Source organism: Engystomops pustulosus, chromosome 8, assembly GCF_040894005.1.
Source record: "Engystomops pustulosus chromosome 8, aEngPut4.maternal, whole genome shotgun sequence".
NCBI lineage: Eukaryota > Metazoa > Chordata > Amphibia > Anura > Leptodactylidae > Engystomops > Engystomops pustulosus.
The window spans coordinates 88,676,493-88,692,192 of NC_092418.1; the positions used below are offsets into that span (position 1 = coordinate 88,676,493).

Here is a 15,700-nt window from a genome sequence, read left to right on the forward strand (position 1 = left end):
ACTAGCATAGTAAGAAGATGATTAGTATGACTACCCTATATACTATATACTAGCATAGTAAGAAGATGATTAGTATGACTACCCTATATACTAGCATAGTAAGAAGATGAAGAGTAAGACTACCCTATATACTATATAGTAGCATGGTAAGAAGATGAAGAGGATGACTACCCTATATACTATATAGTAGCATGGTAAGAAGATGAAGAGGATGACTACCCTATATACTATATAGTAGCATGGTAAGAAGATGAAGAGGATGACTACCTTATATCCTGGCATGATCAGAATTGGAAGAGTATGACTACCCTATATACTATATACTGCCATAGTAAGAAGATGAAGAGTATGACTACCCTATATACTATATACTGCCATAGTAAGAAGATGAAGAGTATGACTACCCTATACTATATACTGGCATAGTAAGAAGAAGAAGAGTATGATACCATCATCACGCTGCATTGGAAGATGCTACATTAGGCTCCATTATATAATAGAGTCCTATGAATTACACTCACTCAGAATACAAGGCAAAGATCCAGATTGGTTAAAGAAACAAAGACCGCCCTCTGAATATGACTTATGGATCCAACCTGTAATGTACCCTTATATAGCGATATGCACGATATCCTCCTACATAACCAGATAGATAGATAGATAGATAGACAGACACATATAGATATAGTATAGAACATTCGTCTAGACCATTACATTAAATATATTAAAGATACGAAAGGAAAATATTTAACAGCACAATCATTAAAAATATGTCTGGGTGCACGCTCACATGAGATTCCAAAAAGTTAATCCAAGATATTAAGGAAGAATAAAAATAATCAGCACTCCAAAGTGTTTTTGGAGTGCTACTTGTTTTTGTCCCCTCATTTTTTATAGACACCGTAGAAAGATAATAGATTGATAAAGGCTCACTGTTTGGAGCCGAAATGTTTGGAGCTCTTTCACATGGAATAAGCTCATTCTTATTCATGGTGTGCTACTTTTTTTTAATTAAAATCTAGACAGATAGATAATAGGCAGATAGATGGATATATAGGTACTGTAGAAAGATAGTTAGATATAAAGATAGATATAAAGATAGATAGTTAGATACTGTAGATAAATTATAGATAGATAGATAGATAGATAGATAGATAGATAGATAGATAGATAGATAGATAGATAGATAGATAGATAGATAAATAGATAGATACTGTAGAAAGATAGATATAAAGATAGATAGTTAGATACTGTAGATAGATATTAAATAAATAGTTAGATACTGTAGATAGATAGATAGATAGATAGATAGATAGCCTATATCGTATGTTCCTTCCTTTGTATCCATAATCAATGGAATCTGCTTTAAGATCGGGATGAGGTCTCTTCATCTCCCTTATTATACAATGTATAGAGAACCATTTCAAAATTATAAGCCACAGAAATTCATAAATAGTATAAAAAACCTTAATAATAAGTCCCAGAAGTTAATAATATTAACACGAACAGAATGAACAGCCGTAATTATAACAAGAATATGAATACAGAATAAAATGAAAATATTTACATTTATAATAAATAGATAATTATAAGGTATACAGCAAGATAGATATGACACGGTATAAAGTATAGAAATAATATAGCCAATGGAAGACACGTGTGTGTGGGGATAATATTTCCACTATTTCTCGATAGAATTTGGATTACCGCAGGATCTTTATCTTTGCATTTACCTAGCACGAAAGATGGGAGAATACATAGATAAAGAGTGGAAAATATATGGATAACTGAATAAATACATGGAAAGATAACTAGACAGATAGACTGATGGTATATATAGATAAATAGACAGATATAAGCGCTAAACAGAGGTTATGTTATCATCATCATCATAATTTTTGATGATTATTTTTTATCAATATATATATATATATATATATATATATATATATATATATATATATATTAGATAGATAGATAGATAGATAGATAGATAGAAAGATACCTTAAATAGATACTGCGTATGAAGATAGAAATATAGTAAAATGCCATAAACAGTTCTGATTGCATTGTTATTGTTCTGATTGTTTTGTTATTATAGATCAGCAGAAAAAGGGAAATGTATTTAGATAAATATGGGAAAGATGAAAGATATAAATAGATAGTTACAATAGATATTCTTATAGCTCTTGTCATTATTATAAGATCACCAAGGAATGGGATATAAGTTTGGATATATTTAGATAAACAAAGGGATAGATTCATAGATAGATAGATAGATAGATAGATAGATAGATATATGGCAAGATGGATAGATCGATCTCTGGTCGATTCGTCTACATCTATGTAATAATAGAATCGCTCTCATATCTCTAACTTTTCCATGTATTGATTTCAAGTTTCCAAATGCACAATTTATTCTAGCTGCTGCTACTACTAACGTGTAGACCTGCGAAATGTATCACATGTTTAGACGATTTAAGAAGAAACTACATTGTATAAGACAGTAATGCTAATAATTCTCACAGTCACATTAATATTGATGCCAGCTATCTATATTTGGGACAGGATTCCTGTTTATAAAAAGAAAAACTTAATCCCATTATCAATAAAATCAATAACATTAATAAAAACTGACGGCAAAAAAAATAATTAAATAATTGCCGTAAGGTTTCATGCTCACATGATGAAGAAGGCATAGGCAGAAAATAAAAACTCACCCCATGAGATGCAGCAGAAGACTTGTAAATAACAGGCCGATAATCCCAAGACTGTATGACAAGAACAGGCTGATATTTTGTAACAAAAGCTGTAATAACGCACAATGTCCAGCAGGTGGCGCAATCATTCCACTTTTTGCAGTTTCTCTGTATCAAATTCCTTGGTTCAATTTTCATTTTTTAGCGAATCTACAGATTCCTGGCAAATGCTACGTTACCAAAGATTGTAATAATATAAAAAGACAACTATGGACTATTAGATAACTATGGAACGTGACATCTCTAAGGAAAGATGTAATTTCTAGATATAAACTAGCAATGAAGGGATGTGCATTCATGTCTGCTGCAGGAGAGCCAGGTTCAGTTTCAAGGCCAAGTAGCCCCTCAATATGTAGAGTATAAATACAGATCTCCTTCTGCAAGGTCAAGGGCACCCATTTAGGCTTTAGGATTGTGTCTCTTTAGCAAGTACATCGTGTAATATGAAGCATATAAATCATGAAAAATAAAGAAGAATTTCCCTATTGTGTGTGTGGCTATTTATGTTTTCTTTTGTGTCTATTGTGATGGTAATACATGTGCATTTCCAAATATTTCTGGCAAGTAGTTCAGCTCTCTCATTAGAAAATCTCAAGAAGTTACAAAACTAAGAGTTTAAAATCTCTATCACCAGACATAGAAATAAATAAACACATAGATAGATATAGCTAGTGTGTTATACAGTTATATGTATATATATCGGTATAATAACATACAAAGGAGATGATTATTCTTGTTTAGTGTCTGTTCCTATAGTTTTCTGGTGGAGAAGCAGTATATTCTTGCTGTGCTACGTGGCTTCTCATCAGCTCCAGGATGATATAATCGGCTATGGGAATTGTTGCTTTAAAGGCTGCCAATAATTTGCAGAAATGGTGAAATGGTTTGGTATTGAAATATAAGTGTACAAGTTCTATCTACGGTGTATATGTAAGTCCTGTCTGATAATATTATATAGCGGCAATGCTGATGTAATGAAAATATGTATTATACATGTATATGTACTTTATGTATGGTAATAAAATATCATTCCAATGTAAAATAAATGTGCTAAAGTACTAAAATAAATGTACTAGTACTAAAGCCCTTGTTTCTGTTTCTCATTGCAAGGGTGTATATATATATATATATATATATATATATATATATAAACACAGTGTTATATATATATATATATATATATATATATATATATATATATATACATATATATATATATATAATGATTAGTACTATAACCCTTGTTGTTGTGGCTCAAGGCACCAAATATATATATATAGCTATGCCGTCAGTATATTAACCCAGTGTATTCAAACTATCTATCAGTGAGATGTATCCATATATTCCGCCTTCACTTAACTACAAACCATTTATTAGGCATATAATTATATTTTTTTGTCTGATCATACAGTGCTGTATCGTACAACTTTACTGTGTTTACATGCAACACACTCAAGAAAACAGCCTCTTGTGCTAAAACCGATGGAAACTTAATGCTAAAACTAATTTTATGCCTAAATGTTTTTTTTTTTTTAGCAGAATTAATTGACTAATGTAAACAAGAAAAAAATAATAATATCCAAACAATATAGTATCGAAACAATAAGCAAAATTCTCCATCACTGTATCTCCAGGCAGCTATCAGGACAAGCTTAATGTTAATGTGAGGCTTTACTTATTATCATGTTTTTACTCCATTTCTGTATTACTACGTATATAGCATTTTTACCCCCTCCCCCCCTTCTTTAATTTTTCCTAAGTATTGAAAATGAATATTCTACAACACAGATCCGATACACATAAAACAAAGGGGGAATGAGGACTGGGATCTTTCCATTCTTCAATTATCAAAGCACAGAGGGGGATATAAAGCTGGGCCTCCAAGTAGGGAGCAGTATTTTCTCTTTCATTATCTGGTGAAGTTTATTGCACAAGTTTAGCCTGGGGATAAATACCTCCTAGTAGCTTGTCTCCTGCCCCAGCCACAGACTTGTTTTTCTCTAAACAAATCCCCTTCCATTGTCAAGTCCTCCATCCACACAGACAGCACTTGTAACTGCAATGTACAACTTGAAGGTATAAGACTAAGTTCACACAAGGGGTTTGATGTTGAATTAGAAGTGATGCGTTCTTTTAATGCACCAGTAAACAATTTTAATGAACATTGAGATCCATAAAGTGAATATTTTCTTTAGTTTTCCTAACTTGTTTTCAGATAAAAATGTACATATACGTGCAATAATCCTCATATCATATGTATTTGATCGTTTGATTTTCTTTATTAAAGTGAAAAGTTGCACTACAGCCCCCCCAGAAGACTCTGCCAGAAAAATATTTCCATTATGTATTAATATTATAATATACTTACATTAATAAGTATATTAATTCATATACAACAAGGATCACAAGTGATCAAAATCTAAAAATATAATTGAAATAATTTCACTTTGAAAAGTATTAAAAAGCATCGTTCAATTTTATTAAACAAAATGAAATATAACACAAAAGTCACAAAAAGTAAATGCTGCATGTTTGGAAAATATATTGAAAAATGATACAAGTGCCACAAAGTTTAATCCTTCAATGTCAGCAGCTGCGATAGTAACATCTGCAGATTCATGAAATCAGGAGACATTCAGAAATCATTTCTCAGAAGTTTTATCCTCCAAAGGGTGAAATTAAAATAATTGCATAGTTCATAATTGTCAAGGGGGAGGCGTCAACAATAAATATCATTCATCCAAAAATAGTTAATAGAAAAATAGTAATTTTTTCCCATTTTTTTAAATGTATAAACAAATATAATCTGAAAATGCCCATGTGACCTGTGCACCAAACTCAAGAAGTTTTATAAATACTGTCTGGACCTGAATATATTTTCATGACATAGACCTGATGAGGAAGATGAAATGTAACTGGACGTCTTTGGTGGCTACATGATTATGGAATATACAGAGACATAGAACATGCATTTAATTATTGGGGTGATATCCTGATTTTTCAATGTTTCCTGAGACAGAACAATACATCTTGATGGCCAACATATAACATTTGTGATCAATACAATAATTTACAAAAAGGGATTGTCCATGCAAGGAGTGCTGGACCCCAGACCAGGGAGACAAAATACAAAAATGTTAAAAAAATAGCTGAGGTTATGGAGGATGAATGAGAACCTCACATAGTGACATGGATTCCTGTGAGTGGACAGTAAGTGCCTTGTAGAGGATCAGGAGATGTTGTCCTTTAGTTTGGATACTATTTTTTTGTCCTTTACTCTCCTGTTCTGGAACCATATGGTGACCTGTCTCTCAGAGAGGTTGGTGGCTGCTGATATCCTCCGCCTCTTGTCCTTGTTAATGAACTTGTTAATGGCATATTCGTTTTCTAGTTCTTTCAATTGTAGCTTGGTGTAAGGCACCCTCTTCTTCCTCCCACGTCTGTACACACACATGTCTGGTTGGTTTAGGGCGACATCTCCTGAGAGGAAGGAAACAAGAGATAACAAGTGGATTAAAGGAATATCCCATTACAACAAGAAGGCAACAAACACAATGTATCCATTAATATTAGGCTATTAATATACCTCATTTCCTAGTAGTTATAAAATGCTTAGACATAATAGGGGTGTACAAGTGATAGCAGAGGTGATAATATGATATATGTAAAAGGGGTGTATACCAGCAATAGTATAATATTATATACACTTATTGTACAGGGATGATACATAAGGATTACACACCAGATGCATTAGAATACTATTATGACAATGCAATACTCAAGTCACAGCAGAATACATTAAGAGTAGACAGTCCTTGTATACAAGTATATAAGGTATATTTAATTGTAAATAGGTCATCACATTGAATACACCAGATTTATACGTGGGATACTACAATTAAATTATGACCTGCACCCTTCATATACCAGAGAGCACCGAATACATAAAGGACTGTGCACCCATTTTATGCCAGGGATGATAGAATACAGGAAGGACTATATACCACATGTATACCATATATAATAGAATACATAAAGGACTATACATCACTCATATACCATACATAACAGATTACATAAAGGACTATACACCACACAAATACCTCATATAACAGAATACAAAAAGGACCACTCATATACCAGAGATAATAGTATACATAAAGCACTATAGATTACTCATATACCAGAGATAATAGAATACAGGAAGGTCTATACATCACTCATATACAAGAGATAATAGTATACATAAAGCACTATACACCACTCATATACCAGAGATAATAGAATACAGGAAGGTCTATACACCACTCATATACAAGAGACAATAGCATACATAAAGGACTATACACCAGTCTTATACAAGAAATAAAAGAATACAAGTATGACTATGGACCACTTATATATAAGTGATAATACAATACAATTAGGATTATGGATCAATCATATACCAGAGATCATACTAAATACGTAGGACTTTACATTACTCAAATACCAGATATAATAGAATACATAAAGTATTATAAAACACACATATGCTAGAAACGCTAAAATACATAAAGGACAGTACATCACTGTAAACAAAAGATAATGGAATACACTTAGGACTATTCCTCACTCATATACTAGAAATAGCAAAATACACTAAGGATTATACATCATTTCATGTACCAGTGATAATAGAATACAATTAGGACTATGCATCAGTAACTTTCTGTAGAGGAGCAGTCATCTAGAACACATCTACAGTTTGTATTCCCCGTGCAGAAATATTACTATCATATAATTAGTCGTATACACTACATGTATACATGTGATATTAAAATAGTTTACATTAATAATAGAGTAATCTGTAGAGTATTGTGTAAAGGAGAAACTACTAAATACTAAAAACTAAACTAAAAAACTAAACTAAAATACTGAAAACTAAACTGAATATGATCTATTGCTTTTAACGTTTACAGAAAAGTTTCAGGAGTTATGGTCTCAGACACGTAGAAGAAGTATACACTGAAGAGACTGAAGAGAGTGTATACTGTACTAACAAAACTTATAGTAGAATACAGCAAGGGATATACAAAAACACTGACTGTAATTGAATACACTAGGATATACAATAAAGTAATAATATAATAAATCAGCATAATACAACACAAATAGAACACAAGGACTTTACACTAACGGACACAACAGAATACATGAAGCAGTATATCCTGAACTAAAGCAGATACAACACAAAGCAAATACACTAAACATATTGCACTGCAGATAGATTGAGTACACGTATTAACACCAGGACAATGCACTAAATAAATACAAGAGAATACAAGAGTAATGAGAATACCTGCTTCTGCAAGACAGCCTTTCAGGCATTCACTACTTGTACAGATGGGTGAACACAATTATTGCTATACAATGTTGTACATTTTGAAGAATATAATCTAGTTGTAGGTATACACTACATGCCCAGGGAGAATCTAGTTGTAGGTATACATTACAAGTACATGAATGATCTACTTGTGGATATATGCTACATGCTCAGAGAGAATCTAGTTGTAGTCATAAACTACATGTACATATAGAATCTAGTGGTACGTATGCACTATATTCACAGGGAGAATCTAGCTGTAGGTATATACTGCAAGTACAGGAATAATCTAATTGTGGATGTGTACTAGATGTACAGGGAGATTCTAATTGTGTATGTATACTATATGTACAGGGAGATTCTAATTATGGAGGTATTCTACATATACAGAAAAAATCTAGTTGTTGGTATATATTACATGCACAGGGAGAATCTAGCTGTAGGTATATACTGCAAGTACAGGGAGAATCTAATTGTGGATGCATACTAGATGTACAGGCAGAATCGAGTGATTGATGTATTCTACATGTACAGGAAGAATCTAGGTATACACTACAATGTACAGGGAAAATCTAGTATACTGTGCATGTATAGAGAGGTATATATTACATGCACATGGAGAATCTAGTTGTAGGTATAGATTACATGTACATGGAGAATCTAGCTGTAGGTATACACTACGTGTACATGGAGAATCTAGCTGTAGGTATACACTACGTGTACATGGAGAATCTAGCTGTAGGTATACACTACATGTACAAGGAAAATCTAGCTGTAGGTATACACTCAATGTACAGGGAGAATCTAGCTGTAGGTATACACCTCATGTACAGGGAGAATCTAGCTGTAGGTATACACTACATGTACATGGAGAATCTAGCTGTAGGTATACACTACATGTACAGGGAAAATCTAGCTGTAGATATACACTCAATGTACATGGAGAATCTAGCTGTAGGTATACACTCAATGTACATGGAGAATCTAGCTGTAGGTATACACTACATGTACAGGGAGAATCTAGCTGTAGGTATACACTACATGTACAGGGAGAATCTAGTTGTAGGTATAGATTACATGTACAGGGAGAATCTAGTTGTAGGCATAGATTACATGTACAGGGAGAATTTAGCTGTAGGTATACACTACATGTACAGGGTGAATCTAGTTGTAGGTATAGATTACATGTACAGGGAGGATCTAGCTGTAGGTATACACTAAATGTACAGGGAGGATCTAGCTGTAGGTATACACTAAATGTACAGGGAGAATCTAGCTGTAGGTATACACTAAATGTACAGGGAGAATCTAGCTGTAGGTATACACTAAATGTACAGGGAGAATCTAGCTGTAGGTATACACTAAATGTACAGGGAGAATCTAGCTGTAGGTATACACTAAATGTACAGGGAGAATCTAGTTCGAAGTATACACCACATGTACAGGGAGAATCTAGCTGTAGGTATAGATTACATGTACAGGGAGAATCTAGCTGTAGGTATACACTAAATGTACATGGAGAATCTAGCTGTAGGTATACACCTCATGTACAGGGAGAATCTAGCTCTAAGTATACACCACATGTACAGGGATTATCTAGCTGTAGGTATACACTGCATGTACAGGGAGAATCTAGCTGTTTGTATATACTACATGTACATAGATAATCTAGCTGTAGATATATACTACATGTACATAAAGAATCTAGTTGTAGGAATAAATTAGATACACATAGGAAATAACATAAGGTAGGGGTTGTGTCTGTTCTTGTGAAGCTATTATGTCTATGTATGGTATATAAGGCACACAACCCAGCAGAGGCCATCACACCACATTACCTGGGAAGGAAGATTTCCAGAAGTGAGGAGCTTGAGCCTGGTCCTTTCCACAATAAACTTGACTGTTCCAGCCGTTAGCCAAAGTCCATGACTGATAGCCCTCCATTGATATGTAGGTCTCATGTCTGGGCTCCCCAGAGCTAAACGTAGAGACCATATCTAAGTATCCAGGAACATGCTGATAGGGGTTGGTGTAGCCCTGAAAATAGGAGACCTCCTTGGCCCTTGAAGGCACCTCACTGCTGGGCACACTGGTACTGGCCAGACTAGACACGTCCATGTATTTCTCTACTGGGAATCCTCCTATGGAGGCATGGCTGGAGGACTTGAGAGGGTTCTGCTGCAGACCTACACCATGAGACATGCGACAACTGTAATATCCGTTCCCAAAGTGGTAACCATATCCCAGGGAGGGGGCTGAGGGCCCAGTAGATGCTGCTGGACAGGTCGCTCCTTCTTTGGTGGCTTCTGATCGGGCAGAAGTGGACCTCTCAGGAGCAGGGTAGGCTAGCCCCGAGACTGTCCTGCTGGAGGGAGAGCCAAACACAGAGGGAGAAGAGAGGAAATTCCTGCACTGGTTACTGGAGGAGCCCTCTCCCCCTCTCAGCCCTTCCATCTCCCACTGGTTGCGTTTGCTCAGAGCTTTGCACATCACTCTTGCATCAATCCAGAGAGGGGCATAGTGGAAATTGTTATCCCTTCAAGCAGGTTAGATCATTGTGGTAAGGTTTATAAAAACTAACTTCAGATTGGGAGGGGTGGTGGGGGAGTCATTTTACAGATCTGTTTGCAGTAGCTCTGAGGAGCAGCATTGGTTGCTCTCCACCACGTGGTCTGAGAATGGAATTAAACTCTCAGCAATCTACCCACTTGTCTACAGGTTCTGGGGTTTCCATCTTATGGTCTTTTTTTCTTCATTACTTTTACCCCAGTTTTATGATGATGCCATATTCCAGGCATCCTCCCCCTTAAGGTGCACCTTGCACATGTTGTTGACATCCAGCACCCTATTTTATAAAAAGAGACAAGTTCATTTTCATAAATATAATAAACATGTTTTGTGTTTATTCTTCGATGGGAAAAGAAATCATGCAAAATAAAGCAAATATTGACATTAGTTGTTTAACCTCCTGTAGCCCTTCATAGAATGAAACAATTCAAGTACCAGTGTGTGTCACCCAGGGCAATCCTAAACTACATGGCCAGAAATACAGACACATTCCAGTGTAATTAGTATGGCAGGACTTTATAGGGAATTGGATGATGAGCCATGTGAGGTCATGGGGCTTGGTACGAAGGAGAAAGAAAACTCAATGTACAATCATATTTATTGCCATTGCTGATATTAAAATAACTTAATAATCCTAATAATCAGATAACAATAATAATTATCGATCTATTATCTATGTACCTATGTAACATATCTATATTTAATCTATCTAATTATCTATAAATCTAATTATCTATCATATAGCTATGAATCCAATTATATATCTAGATTATAATTTATACATCTAATTATCTGTCTATCTACATACCGACCTATCAGGAGCAGGGTAGGCTAGCCCCGAGACTGTCCTGCCGGAGGGAGAGCCAAACACAGAGGGAGAAGAGAGGAAATTCCTGCACTGGTTACTGGAGGAGCCCTCTCCCCCTATAACATGCCCATCTGTAATTTATTTAATTATCTATAAATCTAATTATCTATGAATATAATGAACTATCTACCTCATAATCTATCTATCTATCTATCTATCTATCTATCTATCTATCTATCTATCTATCCATCTTAAATCTATCTAATAATCTATAAATCTAATTTTCTATAAATCCATCTATCTATGAATTTAAGTTTTTATCTACCTTATAATCTATATATCTATGTATTTATCTATCCATCCACCCAAAAGCATAAGTTCGGTTGTGTAACCCTCGCCTTCCCTCATACAAGTAGTTTAATGAAATTTCCAGATTTATTAAGTGAGAAGCTAGATGCAATCAGAGCTGCTTCGTTAGGTTTGTCTGGAAATAGCTGATACATATTCCTCAGTGTAGTGTCGGCTTGTGCTAGAGATTGTTCCTCAGAACCTGTAATATCCTGTTCATGGTAAAGAAATGCATTTTATTTCAATATTTAGTTACATAAATAGGCAGTGCAGTCAGTGGAAAAAGCAAGCACAGAGAAGGCAGGAGATCATAGCTGGCTGCAGGGATGATTACTACCCCTGGAAAACTGAAAGCACACACTACATATATGTGCAGGAATAAAGCACACACTACATATATGTGCAGTAATAAAGCACACACTACATATATGTGCAGGAATAAAGCACACACTACATATATGTGCAGGAATAAAGCACACACTACATATATGTGCAGTAATAAAGCACACACTACATATATGTGCAGGAATAAAGCACACACTACATATATGTGCAGGAATAAAGCACACACTACATATATGTGCAGTAATAAAGCACACACTACATATATGTGCAGGAATAAAGCACACACTACATATATGTGCAGTAATAAAGCACACACTACATATATGTGCAGTAATAAAGCACACACTACATATATGTGTGTTTTAAACGACCATGCAATAGTATAGATTTATATACTATATATATATATATATATATATATATATATATATATTTGCATATAGAGAGTATTCACACAATAAGACATAGCCATGCACAGCAATGACCTTTACTCTGTTGTTTTGCATAATTACAGTGTTCTGTATTTTCACAGACAGTGAAGTAATGACAAACAAATGTTTTCAACCATTTTTTTGTCTTATCAGATGACTACAAGCAACAACTTATGTAACATAGTTCCTTTTACTTTGAATATGTGAGAATAAAATAGATAAAAAATATCCTGCTATGAAACAAATACAGTCTTGCGATATATGTTATTCATTTATATATTTGTAATGTTATAAATACACGCAGTATAAAAACTCACATATAAATATATATATATACATTTTTATACGCAGATAAATGAGTACAGGCTCTATATATACTTACACACATCTCTCTCTCTCTCTCTCTCTCTCTCTCTCTATATACATATATATTTCTATACACAGACAAATGGATATAGACTATATATACTTACACATACACACATAGCTCTCTCTCTCTATGTATATATATATATATATATATATATATATATATATATATGTGTATATATATATATATATATATATATATACACTTACACACATCTCTCTCTCTCTCTCTTTCTCTCTCTCTTTCTCTCTCTCTCTATATATATATACATACAAATTGTATTTTAGCCTATAAATTAATTATTGTGCTCAATATAGCTGTAACATTTGTTGTATGTAGTATATGTTGTTTCTTCCTTATATTTTGCTCTATGAAATTATCTCTGTCCCAAACGGTTTCTGTTTCACTAATATAAATGTTTCATTTAAATTAATGGAATAAAACGTTGCAGGTTTCTCCTAAAATAAATGATTTTTAGAAATTAGGGTGTTTGTTTAACAAAAGCCGATTCTAGTATTTTCTTCCACAACAAGCATTAAACTGAACCTTTGATGCTTCTGCTTTATGTTTTGCTCTGTTTAGTTAGTAAGAATTAAAGTGCTTGTCACCTGCTACAGTGTGGCAGAAAATCAATAGTCAGCTCTTTATAACATATCAGGAATAAAGATTGTTTCTATTTCCTTTAGGAGGTAAATCCCGGTCCTGCAACTCAAACTTCCACCACTAGATGTCTCTGTATGTTTTCAAGTGGAATTTGCAAAGCCCAGGCTGTAGTCACATACAGAAGATGGAAGCAAACACTGCTAATCCCTTCTACAAGAACACTGTGAAATACCTGCATTTTATTATTAATTATTGATTTAAGGAAAAAAGAAAGCTCTATTCAGGAGAAGTTGTAAGAGGATGTTCATTTGTGTTTTTTTAGAGAGAGTCCACTTCCGTCCCTCTAGTAAAGGGCAACACATTAGGGTGAACTTTCACATACAAGAATACATAATAACACAAAACATACTCAGTTCACGTTACCGTTCAAACCTCAATTTCTTTAAAATTAAAAAACGGAGGTTAATCAGAGGTTAACGTATCAATTAAAAATCCCATTGACATCAATGTAAACTGTGTGTCATCCGTTATGTTCCGTTATCCAAGTTTTTTTTAATGGAAAAAATAGTCGAGGCTGCAGTATTTTTCCTCCATTTGAAAAAAAACCAACAAAAAAACGCATGGATAACGGATTACTGCCAAACTGCCGATAACGGATGACTGATACGTTAAACCTCCGCTTTTTATTTTTAATTTTTTTTTGTTAATGGAGATAATGAGTAGAGATTTAAACGGTAGTGTGGACTTAGTCATACACAGACCTTGGATTAATTTTTTGGACAATATTTGTTTAAAACTCTTATGAACTGAGAACCACTGATTGTAAGAATTTGTTACATCTATGAGAATGATTGTATACAGACTACATAATCTGCTGACAATCTATAACCAAATCTCCAAAAACTAAATATCAAATGCAAAATGTCTCTTATGTATAGGCAAAAATTCAAATGATTTCAGTAGATAATATATTTTTATAATATAATAGATATAATATAATTTATAATTTTCCCACCATGGATACAGTCATCACTCTAATTGCTCTTCTAAAACATCCCTTTAAAGCTTCTTGAACACAAACGTGGTCAAAATCAGCCGTGAAAAACATTTATCAGGTCATTTATAAATTTGGGCGCAGGGTGGCGCAGGAGGCGTGCTATAATTTTCATTGTGATGTAAGTTTGTGGCGCAAGAAATTTAATGATTTGGCGCACAAACAAAAAGGTTAAAAAAGATCTCCCCAGTCAAGAAGGTGAAATAAAACTCCATAGTATTTCTTTTAGCTATTCTAATTGTGCACCAAAAATTGAGCCACAAAACAAGCCGGAAAAATAGCGGTGCTGGAAAAGTGTCGGATTCACAAACGGCACAATTTTGCGCCCAAAATCAGAACAAGTTGCAGTGCCGGATATTGTTGTGCACATACTAAATAAATAAGGTGCAGAAAGGAATTAAAAAAAAATTGCACCAGTTTTACGATTGAAACTCGATAATATACGCCCCCCCCCCCATAGTGATGTATTTTTTTTCCATGTATGATTTGCATCAGTCTGGCATCCATGTTTTTCACGGCTCTTTATGATAAGTGATATAAGTGATACGTGAAGAAGGTTCTGACTAGGAAATGTTCTGCTTTGGAACAGATCAGTCACATGGTCCATTATCACTGATCCAATAAAAAGTATTGCGTTTAGTGAAGCCGGTTGCTGTCAATGCTGCACGCAGCCGCTTATCACTGTCATGTACATCCAGCCTTAGGGTAATATTCACAAGTGGCTACAAACACAATAAAATACCACATCCTCAACACATTGCTACATTTTGGGATCATCCCCAACTTGCATCAAAAACAAGGAACTACTCCAAAGCTGAACATATTACCAAAGAAATGGTAATGGTAGAATGACTACAACCATTGCGCACATAGAAACTACACGCGCTCCTACAGAAGAAGTTGTGGATTTACTTTGGGGTTTTATGTAGTTTTAACTACCACATTTAATAGTATGTGTTTTTTGTTGTTGTTGTTATTCTATTAGGGTTTATATCATGCAACTTTTTCTTATTTAATTCCATGGAGGCAAAAAACTAGAACAAAAAAAA

General features: G+C 34.2%; 1 protein-coding gene across 3 annotated transcripts in view; it reads right to left on the minus strand.

Moving 5' to 3' along the window:
- Positions 1 to 5,230: 5,230 nt before the first annotated feature.
- HOXD13 (homeobox D13) overlaps positions 5,231 to 15,700 on the minus strand; it is a 44,209-nt gene continuing 33,739 nt past the window's right edge. Inside the window, exons 1-2 of one of the 3 annotated variants that reach the window (XM_072121657.1) lie at positions 9,963 to 10,960; positions 5,231 to 6,239 (exon numbers count right to left, since the gene is read on the minus strand). In XM_072121657.1, coding sequence (XP_071977758.1) covers positions 5,989 to 6,239; positions 9,963 to 10,614 — 903 coding nt within the window. In that variant the 5' untranslated portion in view covers positions 10,615 to 10,960 and the 3' untranslated portion in view covers positions 5,231 to 5,988. Of the gene's footprint in view, positions 6,240 to 9,962; positions 10,961 to 11,994; positions 12,061 to 15,700 lie in introns of those variants that run through there. The other 2 variants (XR_011849443.1, XR_011849445.1) reach the window with 2 other exon arrangements.